The sequence below is a fragment of the Lampetra fluviatilis genome, chromosome 78 (genome assembly GCF_964198595.1).
Source record: "Lampetra fluviatilis chromosome 78, kcLamFluv1.1, whole genome shotgun sequence".
Taxonomy (NCBI): domain Eukaryota; kingdom Metazoa; phylum Chordata; class Hyperoartia; order Petromyzontiformes; family Petromyzontidae; genus Lampetra; species Lampetra fluviatilis.
Genome location: NC_136352.1, coordinates 2,776,518 through 2,802,181, shown reverse-complemented (window position 1 = coordinate 2,802,181; position 25,664 = coordinate 2,776,518). Strand labels below are relative to the sequence as shown.

Genomic DNA, 25,664 nt, shown 5'->3' with positions numbered 1-25,664 from the left:
GAAGGGTTTCTCCTATGTGTTCTCTGGTGGATCTGAAGAACTGATGACCGTGCAAATGCCTTTTCACAGTACTTTCTTTGGTGTTCTTTTAGTCTTATTAAATAATCTCAAACACAACTGTCGGCAGTGGCAGTACATGCTTGTCAAGGACATTCAATTGGTTTTGTTAACGTTGAAGTGTTGTATAAAACGAATTATTACTGGACAAGACTAATTAGATAATCCATTGAAATTGAGCGAAATACAAATAACTTTAATCGCTCTGACAGCTACAGGCTTAGTGCGGCCTGGAAGCATATTATTTAAAATTATATATTACAATTCCCATTCCTTATAGGGGAAACAAATAGCAATGAACAATTGAATGATTACCAATCTCCTTATACGTATGTAGTGCCGTAGATGGGCCACGCTTACCGGCAGTGGTAGACGAGGTCCATCTGCAAGGGTGCCCCGTACCGCCAGGGGTGGGGGGGGGGGCTGCGGGGGATCTATGATCCCACGCAACGCCACCCCTCGATGGGCAAAGGGACATTAAAGGGGACCTCCCCAGCCGATCGGGACCAGTCACAGCTCAAGACCCAAGACCAGCCAGCTTAGGACCCTGGACCCCCTCGCCCCGATAGTCCTTGTAAGGGCCGGGACGCTGTGCGGGCCAGTGGTGGGAGTCTGGGACTCCCGGCTCTACGTCCTTGTAAGGGCGAGTTCCGAGGAAGCCAAGAGTGGAGACCCGCACCTTGGCTGGGTCGGGTCAGGTAGCCTCCCCTAGGGTAATTGTAGCCGGAGGACCCGAGAGCGTAGCCAGAGTAGGCTGTGTCCCTAGGCTGTGTCCCTAGGCTGTAACAGAGGACTGTTGGAGTGTGGTATCGTAATACAGTAATCCCTCGCCACTTGGCGGTTCAAGTTTCGCGGCCTCAGTGCATCGCGGATTTTTCGAACTGATTTAAAGGCCTCATTATACCTGTGCAGTAACACCATCATCATCATTCATCATCACATTTATCGAACTGCACAGGTCTGTCATCGTCGTCGTCATTGTCATCGTCATCGTCATTACTGGAGTCAAGTCTCAAGATACTACTATCATTGGTGAGTGTAGAACACCACAATACGTATCATATGAGAGATTGAATGTATAATATTAAGGTTTTATAATTAAATAGATTTAAGTAAAATATATATATATAAAGTATAAATATACACATTTTAAACATTCTAGTACCCACACACACATATACGGAAATCCCTAGGGGGCCAATCCTACTTCGCGGATTTTCACCTATCGCGAGGGGTTCCGGTCCCCATTAACCGCGATAAACGAGGGATCACTGTAAAGAAGTTACCTTTACAAGTGTCTCCGGAACCCATTACACATAAAAGGCAAAGTTGTGATTGTGCAACAAACTTACCATGTGGATACTTTCCAGACTGTACACCATGCAAAGATTATAAAAATAAACTTTTTTTGGGGGGGGGGGAGCATATATTTTTTGGACGGTGAGCTGACGTCAAATCTGTCATGTGACCCACGCATGTGGAAGCGTTATGCATTGTAGTGTAGTGGTTAGCGCGCTGCACTACGAACCCGGCGACCAGTTAAATTCCCGCTCACGGCCACTACCGGTAACGATTATTTGAACCGGTCCTGGGCCTCCCCTAGGTCGACTCAGCCTAAAACGAGTAACTGGTATGGTGTGTGCACATCGCCACTGGGGAGACAAAGGCGGCCAGGCGTGGTGAAACCAAGTCACGGGCGAAGCCGGGTAGTAAAGCTAGTCAATTATATAATTACAATACCCTCCCCGTCTCCGCCTCGAATCACTGCAGCAGATTTAGCTAAAAGATGACGTCCCCTGTTGCTCCATTTAAGACCGAGAGAAAGTAGAGGGCCTCACCATTCTGGCAAATTGCCCGATGATGCTGCATGTAATTACCAGGGAAACGTTGTACTCAATTTTAAATGATGTGGAATCACTCTTCAACACACCGGTGGGCTAAAGTAGTGAACTATTTGTCTTGGTAAACGCGACACATTTTTTACTGTTTGGCAGTGTCGGGTGGTGGAGGGTTACGACACATTTGACTAATATTGGTCGCGAAAGCCTACGTGTTAAACTGACCATGTACTGTGTTAGCTACTGGAAGACAAAGGCGGTTGGCGAGGCTCTGATCCCGTGGAATACATATTATCTTGGTCGTGCGTGAATGACATATTTCACATTCTCTTCTGAATGACCCTAGGTCTAATACTTTCATAATTACTTGGTTCATGCTTAACCAAGATTTGTGGTATACCATAGTTGTTACCAAGGATATTACGAGGGTTTAATTAACATTTGCTCCCAGTCTGTATTGCCAGGGATCCGTACTTCTTATTCTCAAGTTATAGTTTGATATCCTGAGGTTGAAGATATAGCTAAGCTTCAAACCTTACTGTTGTATTTTAAAAAACCCCAGTTAACTCGTAATGATTAACTGCCCTTGGGTGAATTTCCCTGTCCAAGGGAGGTTCATGACCCCTGCTGTTTTCGTCTTTTGTTTTATTGTGGGGTTTTTCCTTTATGGCGGTCTTCTCTTGAAGTCAACTGGGGATTTCTCGAAGAATCTCATTAGCCCCCCCCCCCCCTTGGGTTTGCCATTTTTTAAATTACATTTTATGACTTCCCCAGCAGGCTTGTGAGTAATTATCATCCAGCTGTCTTTTGCGTGGCAAGGCAGGGGGGAGACTCACCCTCTCCATGCCACAGCTCTACATCCCAATCAAAATTATTACAAAATAGAAAAAGATCACTCGATATAATTTTATGGAAAAGGCATATATACAACATACTCTTCGAGTGTTTGTGATGAGATGATACAACACAACTGAGTTGCTGAGGCGATTAAGCAAGCACCATACAAATGCTAAAATTATTATAACATAGTATAACATAGAGAATGCTTCGGAGCTTATTGGCTCTGGCTCCTGGTTAGAGATCTACCCAACCCACAGGTCCGCAAATACTGGCTGCTCTTACTCTGCAGGTTGAACCTAGGAATTGAGTGTGCAACTTCACGTTATTTTAATTAAAGGCCTGTGACAAAGGTGCATCTTTTGGAGCTTCATTGTCTCAAGCTTACACATCTACCGGGTCTCCATTTGACTTAGTATTGTCTAAGAAGTCCACCCACACCTCCACTTCCACAAACTCCTGGGAGTTGCCTCGCTCTGCCTCACAGTCAGAATTCTCCTCCTGCTTCACGTTGCCTCCATCGATGTGAAGGTCCGATTTTGGAGTTTAATCTTCATCTTCACATTTTACCATCGCTTCTTCGCTCTTCACCATCACTTCTTCACATTTCACCTCTTCAAAATCCACCTTGACACATTTTATTGCGTCCAAGCTAGAATTAAATTCTGGTTCTTTTTTCAGCAGGGATGGGCTCATTGCAGCACTTGGATTTACACAAGCCGATTTCAGACTCCGCTCCTTGAGGATCATCTGATGCCTGTGTGTTTCTCTGGTGTCTTTGAAGATTTGATAACGTTGCAAATGCCTTCCTGCACAGAGTGCAATTGAAGGGTTTCTCTCCTGTGTGTGTTCTCTGGTGGCTCTGAAGATGTGATGACTGTGCAAATGCCTTCCCACACACAGTGCACTTGAAGGGTTTCTCTCCTGTGTGTGTTCTCTGGTGGCTCTGAAGATGTGATGACTGTGCAAATGCCTTCTCACACATAGTGCACCTGAAGGGTTTCTGTCCTGTGTGTGTTCTTTCGTGGTCGTGAAGATGTGATGACCGTGCAAATGTCTTCTCACACAGAGTGCACTTGAAGAGTTTAGCTCCCGTGTGCGTTCTCTGGTGGCTCTGAAGATTTGATGACGTTGCAAATGCCTTCTCACACACAGTGCACTTGAAGGGTTTATCTTCTGTGTGTGCTCTCTGGTGGCGCTTAAGATTTGATAACGTTGCAAATGCCTTCTCACACACACTGCACTTGAAGGGTTTCTCTCCTGTGTGCATTCTCTGGTGTATTTTAATATTTGATGACTGTGCAAATGCATTCTCACACACAGTGCACTTGAAGGGTTTCTCTCCTGTGTGCGTTCTCTGGTGTATTTTAAGATCTGATGACCATGCAAATGCACTTCCACACACAGTGCACTTGAAGGGGATCTCTCCTGTGTGCATTCTCTGGTGTGTTTTCAGATGTGATAACGTTGAAAATGCCTTCTCACACACAGTGCACTTCAAGGGGTTCTCTCCGGTGTGCGTTGTCTGGTGTATTTTAAGAAGTGATGACTCTGTAAATGCCTTCTCACACACAGTGCACTTGAAGGGTTTCTCTCCTGTGTGTGTTCTCTGGTGTCTCTTAAGAAGTTTTGACTTTGCAAATGCATTTTCACACACAATGCACTTGAAGGGGTTCTCTCCCGTGTGTGTTCTTTGGTGTGTTTGAAGATATGATGACTTTGCAAATGCTTTATTGCACAAAAGGCACCTGAAGGGTTTCTCTCCCCTGTGTGTTTTCTGGTGTCGTTTCAGAGGAGATGAACCTAAAAATACCTTTACACACAAACTGCACTTGAAAGGTTTCTCTTCCGTGTGTGTTCTCTGGTGGATCTGAAGAGTTGATGACTGTGCATATGCCTTGTTACACACAGTGCACTTGAATGGTTTCTCTCCTTTGTGAGTTCTCTGGTGCTGTGTCAAACTTCCAGTACGATCCGTGCTGTCTGCATACTGGTCGCATTGTTTCCTTCTTGTACCGAGTCCCTTTGCTCCATCAGACCAATTCTGCAGAGGAAGAGTCAGAGGAAGCGTCAGCTGCAGACAGAAAAACATATCCACACCATCTACGTTAGTATCAAGGCACAGAGGAATGCATATACACAGTCACACATGACATACACATCTATACTTATTCATATTTTCATGATATAGTGAAAATAATTCCCCAATTCATCACGCGAGCTGTTAAGGCACACAATGAGAGGGCCAATGGTCATAAATATGCCTGGACACCCTCGTGTCTTCAAAAGGAATGCTTACCAAAAACTCCAAGCACACAATTTCGGTTGTCTAGCTACGACAGGAATATTTATTTAAGAAAAATTTGCTAACATAGCAAAGGCTGTTGAAAAAAATATTATTTGTATTATGCAGAAATGTATAAATTAATGTTCATTTGCAACTTAGAGGTGTGAAGCCAGGCTCAGATGAGCTTGAATGCAAGGATGAACAGATCTAACTTCAGCTGCATATGTGCAGTGTTAATTTCCTGACTGTTTCCATTATTATAAAATCTTGTTCTGTACCTGTTGAATTCCATGACGAAATGGGGCCTTGCATATGTTCTACAAAAAGATCACCTCCGTGGGAAAATCTTGACTTAAAACTTTTGTGATAGCGGGAATTCATATTCTTTGGTTATTTCGGTAAAGTCACGTAGATAGAAAATAATAATACAAATAAAGTGAATAGAAGAAAAAAACCAACTAATGTAGACTGTAGCCTGGTTCTTAACCTTGGTGAGCGTACTGGCAGTCTATAATGTAGACTATTGCCTGTTTTTTGACGAAACCTTTGCAATGGACTAGACCTTTGCAATGGACTAGACCTTGGCGATGGACACTCACAGCTTTGTATGTAAAAAAGTCCAGGCAGCTTCCACATAGTGTTACAGAGCCTAATGAAAGAATGCTGCTAGACTAATTTGAAGTGAGACTTTGGATGCCAAACCAGAGCTGGTCGTGAACACATTAACCAGGTATAGGAGCTCCTCCACCACGTGTAGAACGACCTGATTATTCATGGAGAGCTGAGCAGGTGCAGTGTTGTATGACATTAAATTCCCAGGGAGGTGTTCTTTGGGTCTTTCGGTAAAGTCACGTCACTTAACCGAAAGACCCAAAGAATATGAATTCCTGCAGTTACGAAAGCTTTTGGTCAAGATTTTCCCAGGGAGGTGATATGTTTGTAGAACATATGCAAGGCCCCATTTCGTTATGGAATTCTCCAGGTACAGAACAAGATTCTCCAACTCAATATCATTGAGTAGCCATGACCAGATCATCAACATGCGTAACAAAGTTGACCAGCAGGGGACAATCCCTTGACTTCAGCCAGGCAGCGATTAGCATATCATTGTTACTGTATGAAATGCAATTTTTTATAGGGCCATTGTGAGCTTCTCAAAACACATCATTATTTGAAAATGCTACGTAATGTAATGCATGGGGCCAGAGGGAATTTCGGCCACAAGCCATGTTGAACAGGAAAGGGATCCGACTCCTGGTCACACAGCTTTAGACGGGCCTGCCTAAAATCATAAAAATCCTCAACGAATGTGAGCAGAGGCAGAGATATCTAAAACAAAAAATAATCCAAAACCCCAAGCCTCTTTATGGTATTATAGGCCGTAATTACACCAAGAAAGCAGAGATCTAGTTTCTGCTGAAAATCCGTACTCCTGTGCTATAGCTGATGGACAGAAAATACAGCAGCCCCTTGAATAGCGCGGAGGTTACATTCTTGGAAAGTGCCGTGCGAAAGCTAAAATGCCCATATTAAATATTTAATCCTTACCTAAATAATGGGGTTAGGTAAACGGCATATAAAATATACATCACAATTTAAATAAGTACTGTACTGTATTCCCAATAAACTAAATTACTGAAATAAACGTCGAGAAACCGTATACAAAACATTCCAAGATGAGTATAAATGTATATAAATTAAGCAGACTTCCTGTGTTTTTTTGAGAACCAAATTGCGCCAACACTATGAAACCTACACACCCCAAATTTTCCATGTGTACTCAAGGGTAAGTTATTATGTTTTCACGCAATTTTTAGCTTACCTGTTCACCTTCAACACCTGTAACACCTGCACACTCCAACACCCCGCTGCTGCTATATTTTTTCTCATTTACCACATTATCCTTACATATTATCAGGCCTGCATTTTTGCCACAAAATTCATTCACTTCCGGCTCCTTACTGTCCTCTCTGCACACGCACGGCTCACCTCTAATATACTGCAATATTTCATCATGGGACCTTTGCCAGTACCAAAATATGAGAACAGGTTTTCCCCGTTTTTCTGGCAACAAAACAGGTGTTAAGATGTTAAAACACCAAACTGAAACCTTTTACAAAGAATCATGTGTGCATTAACCACAATACTTGTGGTCAGAATGCAAACAAAAACACTCTGATAGAAAATTCATGGTCTGCAGCTGAGGCAGACTGTTTTAAAAGGTTTTAAATGGGTGTAGCCCAAGGGTCATAAAGAAGTGGCCGGGGCTAGTGATGTTAATGTAATAAATTAGCATGTTAATGTGAAATCGAAGAGTAGTGCAATCCAAAGCGGCCTCCCTACAAGACAGAGAAGGAGCGAGACTCTACCTGGGTAAACAACAACTACCACCACGACAACAATAACCACGATGTGAACTTCTCACTTCGGATCTCAGTGAGCGCGCACGAAAATAAATCACGCTTGCTAACACAGAGCGCACGCCTGGGATACACTGCCGAGTTCATAGATGACCTCGCCACCGAGAAAGTTCAGCATTATCTGACAAGCACAACAGGGTGGCAGCCAGATGCGAACTGCCCATATCCCCCATTTAACACCCTTGCCGAGCACGCGCACATGTGTGTGTGAGAGATGTGCTCGCGAGCGTGCGGAATTCCGACGGCTGGGACGGGATATAACCATTGCAAGTCTTCTTTCAGAGGGGGAGGTGAGGGGGGGGGACGAGGGAGCCTCCGGGACCCCGCGAGACAACCCCAGGATGGGTGGTAGGGATACAGACCGGCATAGGAGATATCACAGGCCATGCGACCCAAGTACGTGAGGAGGTAACCCAAGAATGCGGGAAGGTAACCCAAGAATGTGACCAAGCTGCAGTCCACAGCGGAGATAGTCCAGTCCGAGGTGGGAGGGCTGCGCTCCATGGTCGGGGGGCTAACCAGGCGAGTATCTCAATAAGAGGCAGAACTCGAACAAATGAGCACTTGGAGGGTAAGGGGGAGTGGACAAGGGGCCTCTTATGGAGCCACCGCCCTTCCACGTGCGTGCTATCTATCCGACAAATGGGGGCATCTCGTGAGAAACTGTCCCCAGATCGCCCGCGCGAGAGAAGCACCAGGGTTAAACACCAAGGCCTCCCTAAAGAGGGGACCACAGAGGGGTGCAATCGACGTGGTCCCAACACAAATAAACTGTCGTGATAATGGTGAGCGAGTGACCCCCACGCAGATGCCGACAACAACACCCCAGAATGCGGCGACTGCGGGTGACTGGCTGCGGGAGCTGGTGGCAGGATAATAACATAACTCTGATAATGTATGCACTGTCCTTAAAGTAGATTGGTCCACACCCGAGACAGCTTTCCTTAGAGCCGAGTCTCACATGGTGTTGGACCAGATGACGCCAAAAGGCGCACAACTCAAAGACAATGCACCATCGGAGAGAGAGACTAGGCTCTAAGGAAAACTGTCTCGGGTGTGGACCAACTTCAAGGACAGTGCATACATTATCAGAGTTATGTTTTTTGTTTGCATTATTACTGCAGGTATTGTGGTCTATGCAAACATGATTCCTCGTAAAAAAAAGGAGTCGGTTTTGTTGCCAGATAAAAGGGTAAAAAAACAATTATCATAAAAATAGTTGTTCATCGGTCTAAAGGGTGCATCAGCAAAACCAACTCGGCAGAACGCTCCTGAATTAGAGTGCTGAGACTCATTGTGGTCATGTACTCGAGTGAGCACCATGGTGGCTGGGAGATGGTAACTGCCTCTCCTGGATTACAGGAGGTGGTGGGTTCGATCGCGACCCCTCCTGTATATTTGGAATTTGCGTGTCTCTCTCCCAGTGGTCGCGTAGATTTTCCTCCGGATCCTCAGGGTTTTCCCCTCCACGTTTAGAGTCAACATCACCACGCGTTTAGAGTATTTGACCGACAGACATTTCCACACGTTGATAAGCCACTTTGTTGTGGGAAGGTCGCTTCTGAAAACAAGAGCGGTATAGCAGCTGAAGTGGGCTTGCCCTTGGTAAGATATAAAAAAAAACTGTAGAAATACTTAAAAGAAACAAAGTTTCAAAGTAGTGAGCCAGATGAAGACAAATTAAACTTAAGCAGAGAATTAAAGCAAATGCAATCAGGCGAGGTCAGGAGGCAAGGCCCCGCGTTGTAATGTTCCAGCCTGGACATCGATTCCATACTCGCTGCTACTCAATTGATATCCCTACGAGAGACACGGAGCGAGGCACTACCTGGGTAAACAACAACAACCACGACCACAACAACAACCACGATGTGAACTTCTCACCTCGGATTTCAGTGAGCGCGCGCACGGTGCAGCAGCTTCCGGATATATCGTGACGTCACGCGGCAGCAGGAGGTGACATGACGTCACTAGCGGAGTTCATCACACAATCCCCTCCCCCAACAAGCAGGGGTGTAATTGAATAAATTATGTTAATAAGCCGGGCCCATGTGGGGTGATTGGGCTTGGCTGGTAAACCCGTTGCAATGAACTAGCGACGGTATTCCTGAATAAATTATGTTAATGAACCGCCAGAGACTGGGCGTGGCTTTTCCCAAAAAAGGATTTTTACTGGAACCGAAATCGACAGTGACCAACTAGACGTGACGTCACGCTCAAAAGCGCGGTAGATGGGGGGGTTGGGGAGTTGAATACCTTGGTGACATGACGTCACTAGCGGGGAACGGCTCTCCCTGGCGTCTCACGCCAAGTTAATGAGTGGTGACGTCAGAGAACGAGATCAGGGTTAGAGTTTAAGTTTATTTAGATTACATTTATATTGTTGCCTCTCTTGAACAGAGACCGCTTGGGTGCGTGAGCTCAACAACAACGTGAACATTATTGTGTGTGTACACTGTGTGTGTGTACAGTGTATGCAATGTGTATGTGTACACACTTGTGTGTGTGCGTGTACACTGTGTGTGTACGCTGTGTGTACAAACTGTGTGTGTGTACAAACTGTGTGTGTGTACACTGTGTGTACAAACTGTGTGTATGTGTACACTGTGTGTGTGTACACTGTGTATACAATGTGTATGTGTACACACTGTGTGTGTATACAATGTGTATGTGTACACACTGTGTGTGTGCGTGTACACTGTGTGTTGGCACAGTCGGGGGTACAGGTGGTGCATTGGCCAGTCAACGGAGTCAGTCGACCCATGGCACCTGGGTCTATCCCGTGCACATGGCCTGGCACAAACGCCATGGTGACGTCACCGCCACTTAGTGGCGAATGGCGGTTGTTGTTCTTGTAACTGTGGAAAGTGCTGTGGGGGGAGGGCCAATTCCGATTAGCCTTTCCCCTCGTGGCATTCGTAGCTACCACATCAGCTAAATGGGGGCTCTGGATGGGTGTGAGGGGCTGGTAACCCCTCCACCTTCAATAAATTACAACTAAACCACGTCTAAGATTGCACTTGAAGGGTTTCTCTCCTGTGTGTGTTCTCTGGTGTTTATTAAGAGCAGATGAAACTGAAAATGCTTTGCCACACACACTGCACTTGAAGGGCATTTTTTTCGGTGTGTTCTCTGGTGGCTCTGAATAACTGATAAACATGCTAATTTCTTCTCACACAGTGCACTTGAAGGGGTTCTCTCCTGTGTGAGTTCCCTGGTGCTGTGTCAAATTTCCAGTACGATCCGTGCTGTTTCCTTGTACCGAGCTGAGTGCCTTTCCTCCATCAGACCAATTCTGCAGAGGAAGCGCAATATACAGTCACACATGACTTACACGGCTATACTTTTTCATATATTCATGATGTAGTAAAAAAAGATTCCCCAATTCATCACAGGGGCTGTTTAGGCACACAATGATAGGGCTAATGGTCATACATATGCCTGGAAACCCTAGTATCTTCAAAATGAATGTCAACCCAAAACTCCAAGCACACAATTTTGGCTGTCTGGCTACAAAAAGAATATTTATAAAAATTCAGCAAACATAGCAAAGGATGTTGAACATATTACTATTTGTATTAATGTTAAATCGCAACTTAGAGGTGTGAAGCCAAGCTCAGAATAGTTTGAATGCTTTGATGAACAGATCTAACTTCAGCTGGAAATGTGCTGTTAATTTCCTGACTTTATCCATTCTTAGAAAAAGTTCCAGAAGAAAACAGAAATGAACAATGTTTTGATTTAACCTGCGTGTTCAATGGAGTTAATATATTTTACAGCAGATACAAACTTGACACTGTCACACACTGGCATGGTAAATATGTGGTGGTCTGTCCAGAACCATGCCTGGCCGCCTTCATCTGCTCAGTATTAATGTTTCCTCACTTCACCATGTAATGAATTGAGGATCATTGAACATAGAAGTCCATAATAAGTTCAGCTTTCACTTATCAATGATGTTTGTTGTCGACGATTATCAAACTCTAATTGTTGAATTCATAATGCAGTGATATAACTGCGCCACCGCTCCTCACATAGATAAAGTATTACATACACATACATTGCACGTGGATCATTAACATATGCCATAAACAAAAATCAGCCACCATTCCAATCAGATGCTTACCCTGGTTTCCCGCCGTTCGTGGCTCCGCCCCCTACCTGCCTGCTAACCCGTCTGTGTTGTGTGTGTGTTAACCGCTGTGGCTGAGTAGCCTCGTCATGACCGTGTAATTTCACGTTAGTTCACGGCGCCGCAGTGCCATTTAACCTCGGGGAAGCCTCAGTCAATTCCCTGGCCCCAGGAAACCGTGGAGAAGGTTCCCCACGAGAAGGGCTCCTGGGTGAAAACCTGTAGGCCAGGTGACTTTCCCGCGAGGCTCTAGGTGGGGGTACGTGCGTGTGTTCATGTGGGGGGTGGTGAGCGAAGAACAGCGTCGGCCAGGCCTCTCCGTGGTGTGGGCATCGCGGATGCGGCGCCGGCAGAGCGGCTTCGCCGCTGTGGCATCACAATATCATCCCTGGGGCCAGCCCAGGGGTTGTGTTGGCCAACAAGCACCTTGTGGCCGGGTGACCCACGTATCCCCGTCTGGCCCAGCCTGAAATGGCTACGTGGCAACATCCAGTGCGCCCGCCATCCTCAGAACGAAGGGTGAGGGGCGGGTGTGATGCCAGTATGGCAGGGAAAGGGATGGTCTCAGATGGACTTGATCTTGGTGATGGACACTCACAGCTCTGAATGCAGCAAAAGTCCAGGCAGCTTCCACACAGTGTTATACAGTCTGATAAAAGAATGCTGCTCGACACATGAACCAGGTATGGGAACTTATTCGCCACTTGTAGAACTGCCTGACTATTAATGGAGAGCTGAGCAGGTGCAGTGTTGTATGACATAGATTCCCAAGCAGGTGATTTATTTTTGTGGAACATATGCAAAGCCCCATTTCATGATGGAATTATCCAGGCATCAGAACAAGATTCCCTAACTCCATCTCATTGAGTAGCCATTACCAGATCAGCAGATGCATAAGGGCTGACCAGCAGGAAATGATCCCTTAACTATAACCAGTCATCGATAAGCGTATTATTGTAACCGCAACGAATGCAATTTATTTATATGGCCATTGTGAGCTTCTCAAACTACATAATTATTGAAGATGCTATGTAATGTGGAATAAACCCCGTTGAGACGACATCGTGAATTGAGAATTCTTTATTCAGTTTCGTTCACAGCTTCCACCACATTCGTTCCTCCAGTTCCCTTGCTCCTTCACGCTGTTGGCTGACAGCGCCACGTGGCAGGCTCCGGACCACAGCACCAGCGTGGATTCTCCGCTCCTTTTAATCCCTGGCCCACGTGATGCCCCGCAGCCAATCCTCAGCCACACCCCTGGAACTTTCCCGAAGCTAATGTACGACTCCAGGGCCACGCCCCTAACTCGACTCCCCATTGGTTGCGGGCTGAGGCCGGCAGAGCCCATCATTATTATCCAGGTGTAACCTTACATTACAAATGTAATGCATTGGGCCAGAGTGAATTTCTGTCACAAGCCGAGTTGAACAGGAAATGGTTCCAACTCCTGGTCACGCAGCTTTAGATGGGCCTGCCCAAAATCATAAAAATCCTCAACGAATGTGAGCAGAGGCAGAGACATCGAAATCAAGGAACCCAAAACACCAAGCCTATTTAGGGTACCATATGCCTTAATTACATCAAGAAAGCAGAGATCTAGTTTCTAGTAAAAATCCGTACTCCCCTGCTGTACTCGATTGACAGAAAATACAGCCGCCCCTTGAATATTGGAGGTTACGTTCTTGGAAAATGCCGCGCGACGGCTAAAAACGCGATATTCAATACTTAAGCCTTACCCAAGTAATGGCGTTAGGTAAACGTCAACTAAAATTTACATCACAATTGAAATACGTACTGTATTCCAAATCAACTAAAAACTAAATTGAAATAACCATTGGGAAACCGTGTCTCATGCTTTTGGTTACAGGTCTACCCAACACTTATGGTCACACATGCTGTCTGCTTCTACTCGACCTTGTCCGAAAAGTCCTCCAAAATCTCCACATCCACAAATGGCTGTGATTCGTCTCGGGCTCCATTAGCGACCTGGAAGTGAAACCCTAGAGCCTTCACAGGTCACCTTCACGAATGGTGACGTTTCCCAGCTGCCATTTTTATTGGGTCCTTGAATCACAAAAGATGGGCTTATGGAACTTCAAATTTCACACGTCAATCTCAGACTCTGCTCCTTGTAGACCTCCTTACGCGTGTTTCAGTTTCAAGACAATTCAAAAGGCCTTCCAAGTGTACATTAAGTGGTTTTTAATGTGTGTTCCCTGGCAGTTGTGAAGATTTGATTACTGTGTAAATGCATTCCAAGACAGTGCAGTCGTTAAGATTCCGTGGAGGCGAGTTCTGCTCTTGGTGACATCACAAGCCAGAGAGAGGGGGAGGCCCTGACGTAACCCACTCGTTAATTTGAGGTGACGTCTTCAGAGGGAGCGTCTACATATTTAAGTAAACATGTGGTAAGCAAGGTGGGATATCAATGCAGACAGATATATCTAAAGTTTTAATTAAATAGAAGTTAAAATTCAATAAAACCTAGGCTAGAATACAAATCTGTAACAAAAATCCACGATGCCTTCAAATGTCCTCTTTAAAGTACCTCCTTGCGAAAAAACAGATCGGCAGACATCTTTCATTCAACGTTCTCTACACGAAACAAAGGAATGTTTTACACAAACTATAAATACCACGGCCTTTTAGGAATGCATGTGTAATGGGTTCCGGAGACACTTGTAGAGGTATCTTCTTTATTACAACACTCCAACAGTCCTGATACTCTGCTACAGCCTAGGTACACAGCCTAGATACACTACTCTGGCTACGCTCTGGAGTCCTCAGGCTGCAATTACCCTAATTGACCCGACCCAGCCAAGGTGCGGGTCTGGACTCTGGCTTCCTCGGAACTCGCCCTTACAAGGACGTAGAGCCGGGAGTCCCAGAGTCCCACCACTGGCCCTCACAGCGTCCCGGCCCTTACAAGGACAAGCGGGACGAGGGGGTCCAGGGTCCTAAGCTGGCTGGTCTTGGGTCTTGAGCTGCAACTGGCCCCGATCGGCCAGGGAGCTGCCCTTTTATGCCTCATCCCCAACGAGGGGTGGGGTTGTGTGCGCCTCCAGATATCCCACAGAGCACGCACAGCCCGCCCGTTGGTGGCGCCAAGGGGCTTAACTGTTTGGGGTGCCTGGGATCCTAGCGCTTGGCGCCGAGGGCTTATCTGCCTAGGATCCCAGAGCCCCCAGCAGCCCCTCCCCTCTTATGGCACTACACATGTGTTCAGTACAAGCCACCTGTGGACTGGTTTTGGTGTACAATGTCTCAACAGTCCGGCTTGCTTCAACTGATGTTCATCGGCAAGGTCCATTTTAAGTCTCAGTTCGACAAAATGTATACGTAATACAAAATAATTATTATTGTTCTTGTGGAGAATGTATCTCCTATACGTAACTTGTAAGTGGCATACCTTAACTGATGAATGATCAAAGACAATGAGTTGCCCCAGTCAGATGCGTCCTGATTCACAAAAATACCCTTTGACCCGTATCACAAAAATAACAGCTCTCACGTGAGTTTTTGTACAGGTTACCACCAAAACAGATACTTTGTCCTGACATCACATATTCCATGTTTGACATTAATACACAAAATGTTGTATGTACGTACAAAATCAGACAGGTATTCTTTCAATTATGATTCAAAATAATCAAAGGGCACATTGGCAACATTTTATTACTATACTGAAATGTACTGCATCATGTTGCAACGTATTTAGAAGTTGATCTGACGAGATTAGGCCTATATGTGCAGCACTCTCATAGAGGGAAGCCAAGTAGTAGTACATTCTCTATTTGTTGCAGAGGTTCAAGGTTCAAATCCGACTGGCATATCAATCATCGCCCCGGACTTACAAACTCATATACACATGCAGGCCAGTGAACCTTGTGGCACACAGGGGCAGATGCCCATTATGGGCACCCATCGAGTGTCTAAGATGAGATATGATACAAAACACTTGAGTCACTCCTGGTTAGAGATCGCCCCAACCCACAGGTTCACAAATACTAGCCACTCTTACACTGCAGTTTGAACCTAGAAATTAAGTGTTCAACTTCACATTATATTCATTAGAAAGGCCTGTGACAGAGGTGCATCCATTTGAGCTTATTTGTCTGAAGCTTGCACATCTACCTGGTCTCCATTTGACTTTGTATTGTCTAAGAAGTCCACCCACACCTCCACATCCACAAACTCCTGGGAGTTGCCGCGTTTTGCCTCACAGTTAGAATTTAGTTCCTGCTTCACACTGCCTCCATCTATGTGAAGGTCCGATTTTGGAGTTGAATCATCTTCAAATTTAACCTTCACTTCTACGCTCTTCACTGTTACTTCTTCACATTTCACCTTCGCCTCTTCATATTTCACCTTGATACCTTTCAAAGTGTCCAGGCTGGGGTTGTCTTCTGGTTCTTGTTTCATGAACAATGGGGTCATTGCAGCACTTTGACTTTCACAAGCTGATTTCAGATTACACTTCTTGTGGATTTTCTGATGCGTGTGTGTTCTCTGGTGTTTTTCAAGATTTGATGACTTTGCAAACACCTTCCCACACAGAGTACACTTGAAAGGTTTCTCTCCTGTGTGTGTTCTCTGGTGTGATTTAAGAATTGATGACTTTGCAAACGCCTTCTCACACACAGCGCACTTGAAAGGTTTCTTTCCTGTGTGTGTTCTCTGGTGTTGTTTAAGAGTAGATGAATCTGAAAATACCTTCCCACACACACTGCACTTGAAGGGTTTATCTCCTGTGTGTATTCTCTGATGGGTCTGAAGATTTGATGACTTTGCAAACGCCTTAACACACAGAGTGCACTTAAAAGGTTTCTCTCCTGTGTGTGTTCTCTGGTGTTGTTTAAGAGTAGATGAATACAAAAATGCCTTCCCACACACACTGCACTTGAAGGGTTGATCTCCTGTGTGTATTATCTGGTGGGTCTGAAGATTTGATGACTTTGCAAATGCCTTCCCACACAGAGTGCACTTAAAAGGTTTCTCTCCTGTGTGTGTTCTCTGGTGTTGTTTAAGAGTAGATGAATCTGAAAATGCCTTCTCACACACACTGCACTTGAAGGGCATCTTTCCTGTGTGTGTTCTCTGGTGTTGTTTAAGAGTAGATGAATAAAAAAATGCCTTCCCACACACACTGCACTTGAAGGGCATCTCTCCTGTGTGTGTTCTCTGGTGTTGTTTAAGAGTAGATGAATTAAAAAATGCCTTCCCACAAACACTGCACTTGAAGGGTTTGTCTCCTGTGTGTGTTCTCTGGTGGGTCTGAAGATATGATGACCATGAAAATGCCTTCTCACACACAGTGCACTTGAAGGGTTTCTCTCCTGTGTGTGTTCTCTGGTGTCTTTGAAGATGTGATGACTGTGCAAACGCCTTCCCACACACAGTGCACTTGAAATGTTTCTCTCCTGTGTGTGTTCTCTGGTGTCTTTGAAGATGTGGTGACCGTGCAAATGCCTTCTCACACACAGTGCACTTGAAAGGTTTCTTTCCTGTGTGTGTTCTCTGGTGTTGTTTAAGAGTAGATGAATCAAAAAATGCCTTCCCACACACACTGCACTTGAAGGGCTTATCTCCTGTGTGGGTTCTCTGGTGAGTCTGAAGATTTGATGACTTTGCAAATGCCTTCTCACACACAGTGCACTTGAAAGGTTTCTCTCCTGTGTGTGTTCTCTGGTGTTGTTTAAGAGAAGATGAATCTGAAAATGCCTTCTCACACACACTGCACTTGAAGGGCATCTCTCCTGTGTGTGTTCTCTGGTGCTGTGTCAATTTTCCAGTACGATCCGTGATGTTTACATGCTGGTCGCATTGTTTCCTTCTTGTACTGAGCTGCGCTGAGTGCCTTTGCTCCATCAGGCCAATTCTGCAGAGCGAGGGTCAGCTGCAGACAGAAAAGCATGTCCACACCATCTATGTGAGTATTGAGGCACAGAGGAATGCATATAAACACAGTCATACATGACTTACACATCTATACATATTCATATTTTCATCATATAGTGAAAGAGATTCCCCAATTCATCACAAGGGCTGTTAAGGCACACAATGAGAAGGCAAATGGTCATAAATATGCCTGGACACCCTAGTGTCTTCAAAATGAATGTTTACCAAAAACTCCAAGCACATAATTTTGGTTGTCTAGCTACGACAGGAATATTTATTTAAGAAAAATTAGCTAACATAGCAAAGGCTGTTGAAAAGAATATTATTTGTATTATGCAGAAATGTATAAATTAATGTTCATTTGCAACTTAGAGGTGTGAAGCCAGGCTCAAATGAGCTTGAATGCGAGGATGAACAGATATAACTTCAGCTGAATATGTGCAGTGTTAATTTCCTGACCGTTTACATTCTTATAAAATCTTGTTCTGTACCTGTTGAATTCCATGACGAAATGGGGCCTTGCATATGTTCTCCAAAAAGATCACCTCCCTGGGAAAATCTTGACTTAAAACTTTTGTGACAGCGGGAATTCATATTCTTTGGTTATTTCGGTAAAGTCACGTAGATAGAAAATAATAAAACAAATAAAGTGAATATAAGAAAAAAAACGACTAATGTAGACTGTAGCCTGGTTCTTAGCCTTGGTGAGCGTACTGGCAGTCTATAATGTAGACTGTAGCCTGGTTCTTAACCTCGGTGAGTGTATTGGCAGTCTATGATGTAGACTATTGCCTGTTTTTTTAGGAGACCTTTGCAATGGACTAGACCTTGGCGATGGACACTCACAGCTTTTTATGTAAAAAAAGTTCAGGCAGCTTCCACATAGTGTTAGAGAGCCTAATGAAATAATGCTGCTAGACCAATTTGAAGTGAGACTTTGGATGCCAAACCAAAGCTGGTCGTGAACACATTAACCAGGTATAGGAGCTCCTCCACCACGTGTAGAACGACCTGATTATTCATGGAGAGCTGAGTAGGTGCAGTGTTGTATGACATTAAATTCCCAGGGAGGTGTTCTTTGGGTCTTTCGGTAAAGTCACGTCACTTAACCGAAAGACCCAAAGAATATTAATTCCTGCAGTTACGAAAACTTTAAGTCAAGATTTTCCCAGGGAGGTGATCTTTTTGTAGAACAGATGCAAGGCCCCATTTCGTCATGGAATTCTCCAAGTACAGAACACGATTCTCCAACTCAATCATTGAGTAGTCATGACCAGATCATCAACATGCGTATGTTGTATGTGTCGGGTTATGAAATTTTGATAAAAATAATAAAAATTAATAATTTTCCAAAAAATGCGCAAATCGCATTAATTATGTTAATGTGTGTATTAACATGCATAAATTATGATGTGTGTAATTATATGCATAAATTCTGATAATCGCGGAGATAATCGTAGTAATTTATGCGGATGCTTGCGATTATGTTAATGTGAGCAGTTGTGATAATTAAGCTCAGCTTCGTTTATCCATTGTTATATCAATCAGGATAATACGATTATCATCGATTAAACGTTTACCGACTATCTTAGTGTGTGTTATGATATTTTAGGTCTCCATTTTCATATCTCATCGCAGGATACAGTTATCAAGCATAAGATAGTTTTGCATGGACTTAGAAAGAAGCACTCGAACAGTTGGTGTTAAGCAATTTTATTCTAAACAAGCACATGACACTCTCTTATCCGAAAGCAAGTATACGTCAATAAATTCATGGACAAGATTATGCAGTAACGAAAATGAATGACTAAAAATACTTCTTCATTGGCGTGATTATGCAGTTAACGAAAATGAATGACTAAAACATTTTTTATTCATGTAACTCGACGACAGCAACTGCTTTGCACGATCAGTTGATATTGAACACACCACCTCAAAATGGCAACCCTTTTTGAAACGCACAGACAATTTTTTTTAGTCTTATTCGTGTGCGTGCTGTGTGTGCGTTGTCCCCTTGTAATATTAATTAATTCTTAGAGCCAGGAGTTGTGTCGTTAGCTTGTGTGGTGTGGGAGGATACAAACAGCGCCCAGAAGTTTTCTCTGGGTTGGGCGTGGCCGCCGCGAGCCCCTGCTGCTCCCTCGCTCGGCGTGTCGCTCGGCTTGTGCGCTCTCTCTCTCTCTCCACTGCTGGACGACGAGTTGGCACGACGCTCAATGACGCCCGGTGACGTCCGAGTCGTGCTGCTCTTGCGCTCTCTCTCCCTCTACTGTTAGATGACGAGTTGGCATGATGCAGTCCTTGAAGATGCTCGGTCGCTCGGTGGCACTCGGTGGCGCTCGGTGGCGCTCGGTGTCGATCGGTGGCGCTCGGTGGCGCTCGGTGGCGCTCGTTGTCGATCGGTGGCGCTCGGTGGCGCTCGGTGGCGCAGCTCTGCTGGCGCTCTCCTTCTCTTTCTCCCGGCTGATTGTTCGTTAGCGCAACTCCAGTTGCAGCTGTTGGCATTCGCTCTCAAAATTTATAATTGTATTTGCACACCTCTTAGCCGACTGTGAAAACTTAGTACAATCAACTTATTGCAATCCTTGACTTTGCGAGCAACTCAACACATCAGGATAACTGTAGAAGAGAACTTTCAGCGATACTCTCTCAGCTCGTGCCGACACCTCGTCCCTCCTCTCTGCGAGACACGACACCCATGGTTGGTGTCGGTGCCTGCTGGCAAGCTTCTGCCCCAACTCCCTTCACGAGCCTCCCTCGCAAAGCTGCGTCGCAAGCCGAGTCCCAAGACTGAGCACGACTCGACCCAGACTGCCTGTTAGCTGTGTGCGCCCGTGCCTAACTCAAAACGTGACTCCCCTCTGCGCATTCCTTGCGAGCGGGCAACAAAAAAACACAAACAGAGCGAGAAGAAGCAGACACCCCCGCGACCCCTCCTCGCGACCTTTCCTAACCCTCCAAGCATTCATGGGCCATCTGTTTGTGCAGTTTAATGGCCGTTTCACAGATTCCTGGTGTGCTTGTAGTGGGTTGTTTTCATTATTTAATTTTAAAAAATATATATATAGATATAAAAAAATATAATTTTTTTTTTTAATTATTCTTAATATTAGTAACGGAAAACAGGGCATAGATGTAACAATCCGCCCTTTTAAAAATTATCAGTGGTTGATTCGGCCACTGGCGAATTTTTAAACAAAGTAAATGCCCTGTTTTTTTTCGTTATAAATCCATCAGCCGCCCTCACTCTCGGCGGTTATTTCTCACAACGCGCGCGTATGTATCACAATCTTAACATGGTTACTTTTGAAATAAGCAAAGAAATAAAACACAACGTTAAACATTGGTACTAATCCATAACGCATTCCTTCCAAATCGCGCGCATATGTATCACAATCTTAACATGGTTAACATTTGAAATAAGCAAGGAAAATACAACAAAACGTTAAACATCAACACCACAAGTTACATTGATTCTCAACCATCATAACTACGGCGGATATTAATTTTTTTTTATTTTTGTTAAATCCTGGGAAACGCTAGGTAGCGGTTTCGAACGCATTTATGCGTTACCTTCCTCATATTACCTCGTCGCCATAATTTTTCCAAGCTCCGAGTGTCTGGTTTACCACTTATCACTTTGATCATTCGGTCACGGTTTTCCGGTTCGTTTATGTAATTTCACCTCTCACTCTCTCGCGTCGTGGGAGTGTGTGGTGTAAAATTGTGCTGCACATAATCAGAATTCGCGCACACAACCAACTTCTGTACTCCGTTATCAATGGCATTCGCTCTCTCTGCGATTACATGCACATTTGCCGAGTCAGCGTGTCGATTTAATTCCGTGCCTCGTAATGTTGCCCTTTTGGTTTGTACGAGTGGGTTGGATTTCAACGTCATGGACATTCGTCTCCATTTCAGCACTCCGATCCACATTGATTTTTGTTTCATTTGGATATTTTCCATTCAGAGGCTCACGCCTGTACTTCCCAGGGTGGGTCTCTGTGTTCCCTCTCCCTGCACTATTATCGCTCTCTTTTGCGACGCGTGGTACTGTTTTCCCTGTGCGCTCTGGTTTTCCTCTCTGTCTCTGCTGTCTGTTATCTACTGTCCGATCACACTTCAATTCAGCCCTGTCCTTGCATTTGATTTGCGCATCATTTACGGGAGCACTGTCCGCGTTTCTTACCGCATCGTATGCATTTGATGTTTCCCGGTTGTGGTGGTATTTGCCCGCCCTGTCACTTGCAGCCTGCTTGTATTTCCCAATGAGGCCAGGGTTTAACAAAACTTCAGCGTGCGTGGCGCGTATGGGCTGCTCGCTCTCAATCACTGTGGGTGGTTCATCACGTATTTGGACCGCATTCTGTGTTATTCCTCTATTCCCTCCTGGTATAGCCGGTGGAGAAATTGGTCGGAATTGGACCGATTGTGTTTGACCTCCCATCCTGCGATTCTCGTACATTTTTGGCCCAGTGTTACTCCCATTTGGGTGCTAAATTTTTCCTGGATTGTTACTTTGCCATTTTTGTGGGTAATTTTGACCTTGCGTATGTCGGGGCATGGGGTGTTGATATGATTCTGCCCTTGGTCTCCACATTCTGCGATTCTCCTGAATGTTCGCCTCCGTACCTCCGTAGTCTGTGTACCACCTTCTCGCTAGATGGTTATCTCGACATCTTTGTGTGTAATTTCGACCTTGCGTGTGTCGTGGCATGGGGTGTTGATATGGTTCTGCTCTGAACCTCTCCATCCTGCGATCTCGTACATTTTTGGCCCAGTGTTTCTCCCATTTGGGTGCCAAATTTTTCCTGGATCGTTACTTTGCCATTTTTGTGGGTAATTTTGACCTTGCGTATGTCGGGGCATGGGTTGTTGATATGATTCTGCCCTTGGTCTCCACATTCTGCGATTCTCCTGAATGTTCGCCTCCGTACCTCCGCAGTCTGTGGACCACCTTCTCGCTAGATGGTTATCTCGCCATCTTTGTGAGTAATTTTGACCTTGCGTGTGTCGTGGCATGGGGTGTTGATATGGTTCAGCTCTGAACCTCCCCCTGCGATTCTCCTGAATGTTCGCCTTAGTGCCGCTCTCATTCTCGTGCCCCCCTCTCTCTGGGTTATTTTGCCATGTGTGCGTGCGTCTTTGCTCCTCCCTGCATTGTAGGACTGCTCGGTGATTTTTATTCCTCTCTGAGAGGCTGGGTTCCTTATCCCTCTCCCTGTGTTCTGGATCCGAATTATGATTCTTAGCTCTGTATAACCATGCCATGTACGCCTTGCTCTCTATGCGGCGTAAGGATGCGGTTTCTGGATTCAAAACCATTCTCACCCTTTCTGTAATCTCTGGGCTCAAGGATTCAAAAAACATAATTTTGAACATTTTATCTCCTTCGTGGTATTGATTCACATCGCCTGCGTAATACGCTCTTTTAAATTGTAAAAGGTAGTCACGTGGGTCTTGGTCCATGCCCTGGGTCATCGATTTTACCGCATAAAACCCCTCAGTGAGTGTCGAATATTCTCCAAACTTCCGAATCACTGCCAGGCTCAGTTGTTTAAAATCATTTCTAACCTTGTGTGGTAGTGACTTTACCCATGGGATAGATTCTTTATGTAAGCTCCGTTTCAACAAACTCGCTTTTTCATCCCGTCTCCTCAGCCCTCTAATCATTGCCTCCTCTTCTACTGTTGCGATATGTGTGTGTATATCCATGGATTTATTGTGTGGGTCAAAATCGGGAATTCTGACTAGAGCCTTGTCCATCAATTTAAGGGTTTTACTGTTGAATAAGTATTCCGAAAGTTGATCGCCGTCAGCGTCATCATAAAACAAGTTATCATCAGGCAATCTGTCACTTTGGTCTGTGCTGTGTCGCTCGTGTTTCAGCGGCGTGCATTTTTTGTGTGCGCGCCCAGTGCTGTGTCGCTCGTGTTGCCATTTCCCTTCAGTTTTTGCCTCTGCCCTTAGTGAAGAATGTCCTGGTAGCTTTACTTTAACTTTTGTGCGATCAGTCCCTGGACTCTGTCCATGTACCCAAGAGTGTGATTTAATGTTACTTCCATATTTATTCTGTGGATCAACGTCTGTGAGTTTCGTTGGTGTCGCGAGCACTGATTTCTCCTCCCTTACGATGGTGTGAGGACATTTTTCCTCGTTTATTAGAGACGATTTCTCTCCCGTTTCCTTTCCAAATTTTTCCTCATTCCACAATCCCTGTCTGTATGCCTGTGTGGGAAGGCATGAGTCCTGTCCTGCCTTCTCTGCAGTTTTTGCATCGTGTTCACCTTCGTTACATTTTATCCAGTCAATTAGTTTCCCCCGAGGTGTGTTCCTGTTATCGATACAGCTCCCTTCCCATATGTCTCTCTGACTGTACTGCTTTGTAACAGATCGGTTGGTACGTTTTAATACGAGCTCCCAGTATTCCGTAATCCATTCAAAAATTATTCTTAATCCTAGCATCTCAAGTGGCAGGAGTTACTTTGACCTTTCCTTTCAGAGTGCATATAAAACAATTATCTCACAGAGTGTGGTCAGTTTGACTCGAGCTATTCTGTAATTTTCCGATTCAGAGTGCGTACCTCTAACACCATTTATCACAGGATGCAATCGGTTTGATACGATATTATCTTAATTCCACTGTCTTTTTTTTTTAAACCTGCTATTCTGGGTTTTAACCTCAGAGGGCGTTTTTTTTTTGTTTTACGCCCGTTTACAATCACCATGCAATGTTCGATCACGATATTCTAGTTAACACGTAGTGATTCATTCCTTCATCCATGCAAAACACTGTCTGCAAGAGATCCCGGACGACGCCACCCATTATGTTGTATGTGTAGGGTTATGAAATTTTGATAAAAATAATAAAAATTAATAATTTTCCGAAAAATGTGCAAATCGCATTAATTATGTTAATGTGTGTATTAACATGCATACATTATGATAATGCATGTGATTATATGCATAAATTATGATACTCGCTGAGATAATCGTAGTAATTTATGCGGATGCTTGCGATTATGTTAATGTGTGCAGTTATGATAATTAAGCTTAGATTCGCTTATCCAGTGTTATATCAATCAGGATAACACGATTATCATCGATTAAACGTTTACTGATTATCTTAGTGTGTTTATGCTATTTTAGGTCTCCATTTTCACATCTCATCGCAGGATACAGTTATCAAGAATAAGATAGTTTTGCATGGACTTGGAAAGAAGCACTCGAACAGTTGGTGTTAAGCAATTTTATTCTAAACAAGCACATGACACTCTCTTATCCGAAAGCAAGTATACGTCAATAAATTCATGGACAAGATTATGCAGTAACGAAAATGAATGACTAAAAATACTTATTCATTGGCGTGATTATGCAGTTAACGAAAATGAATGACTAAACATTTCTTATTCATGTAACTCGACGGCAGCAACTGCTTTGCACGATCAGTTGATATTGAACGCACCACCTCGAAATGGCAACCTTTTTGAAACGCAAAGACAAATTTTTTTTTTAAGTCTTATTCGTGTGCGTGCTGTGTGTGCGTTGTCCCCTTGTAATATTAATTAATTCTTAGAGCTGGGAGTTGTGTCGTTAGCTTGTGTGGTGTGGGAGGATACAAACAGCGGCCAGAAGTTTTCTCTGGGTTGGGCGTGGCCGCCGCGAGCCCCTGCTGCTCCCTCGCTCGGCGTGTCTCGGCTTGTGCGCTCTCTCTCTCTCCACTGCTGGACGACGAGTTGGCACGACGCTTGGTGACGCCCGGTGACGTCCGAGTCGTGCTGCTCTTGCGCTCTCTCTCCCTCTACTGCTAGATGACGAGTTGGCACGACGCTGGGTGACGCCCGGTGACGTCCCAGTCGTGCTGCTCTTGCGCTCTCTCTCCCTCTACTGCTAGATGACGAGTTGGCACGACGCTTGGTGACGCCCGGTGACGTCCGAGTCGTGCTGCTCTTGCGCTCTCTCTCCCTCTACTGCTAGATGACGAGTTGGCACGATGCTGTCCTTGAAGATGCTCGGTCGCTCGTGTCGCTCGGTGGCGCTGGGTGGCGCTGGGTGTCGCTGGGTGTCGCTGGGTGTCGCTGGGTGTCGCTCGGTGGCGCTCGTTCGGAAGACTTTGACTCTCTTTCTCCACTGCGGGATGACGAGTCGGTTTTGGTTGATGCTGGTTGATCTGGGTGTGTATTAGACACACGGCA

The 25,664-nt window shown here is 44.9% G+C and overlaps 1 protein-coding gene across 1 annotated transcript in view; it reads right to left on the bottom strand.

The window, feature by feature from the left end:
- Nucleotides 1-2,531: 2,531 nt before the first annotated feature.
- The window catches only part of LOC144953592 (uncharacterized), a 74,276-nt gene continuing 51,143 nt past the window's right edge, over nucleotides 2,532-25,664 (bottom strand). The window contains exons 3-6 of the mRNA XM_078884163.1: nucleotides 15,681-17,467; nucleotides 12,670-12,786; nucleotides 10,446-10,514; nucleotides 2,532-4,862 (exon numbers count right to left, since the gene is read on the bottom strand). Of these exons, the coding sequence (XP_078740289.1) occupies nucleotides 3,391-4,862; nucleotides 10,446-10,514; nucleotides 12,670-12,786; nucleotides 15,681-17,439 (3,417 nt within the window). The 5' untranslated portion in view covers nucleotides 17,440-17,467 and the 3' untranslated portion in view covers nucleotides 2,532-3,390. The remainder of the gene's footprint in view (nucleotides 4,863-10,445; nucleotides 10,515-12,669; nucleotides 12,787-15,680; nucleotides 17,468-25,664) is intronic.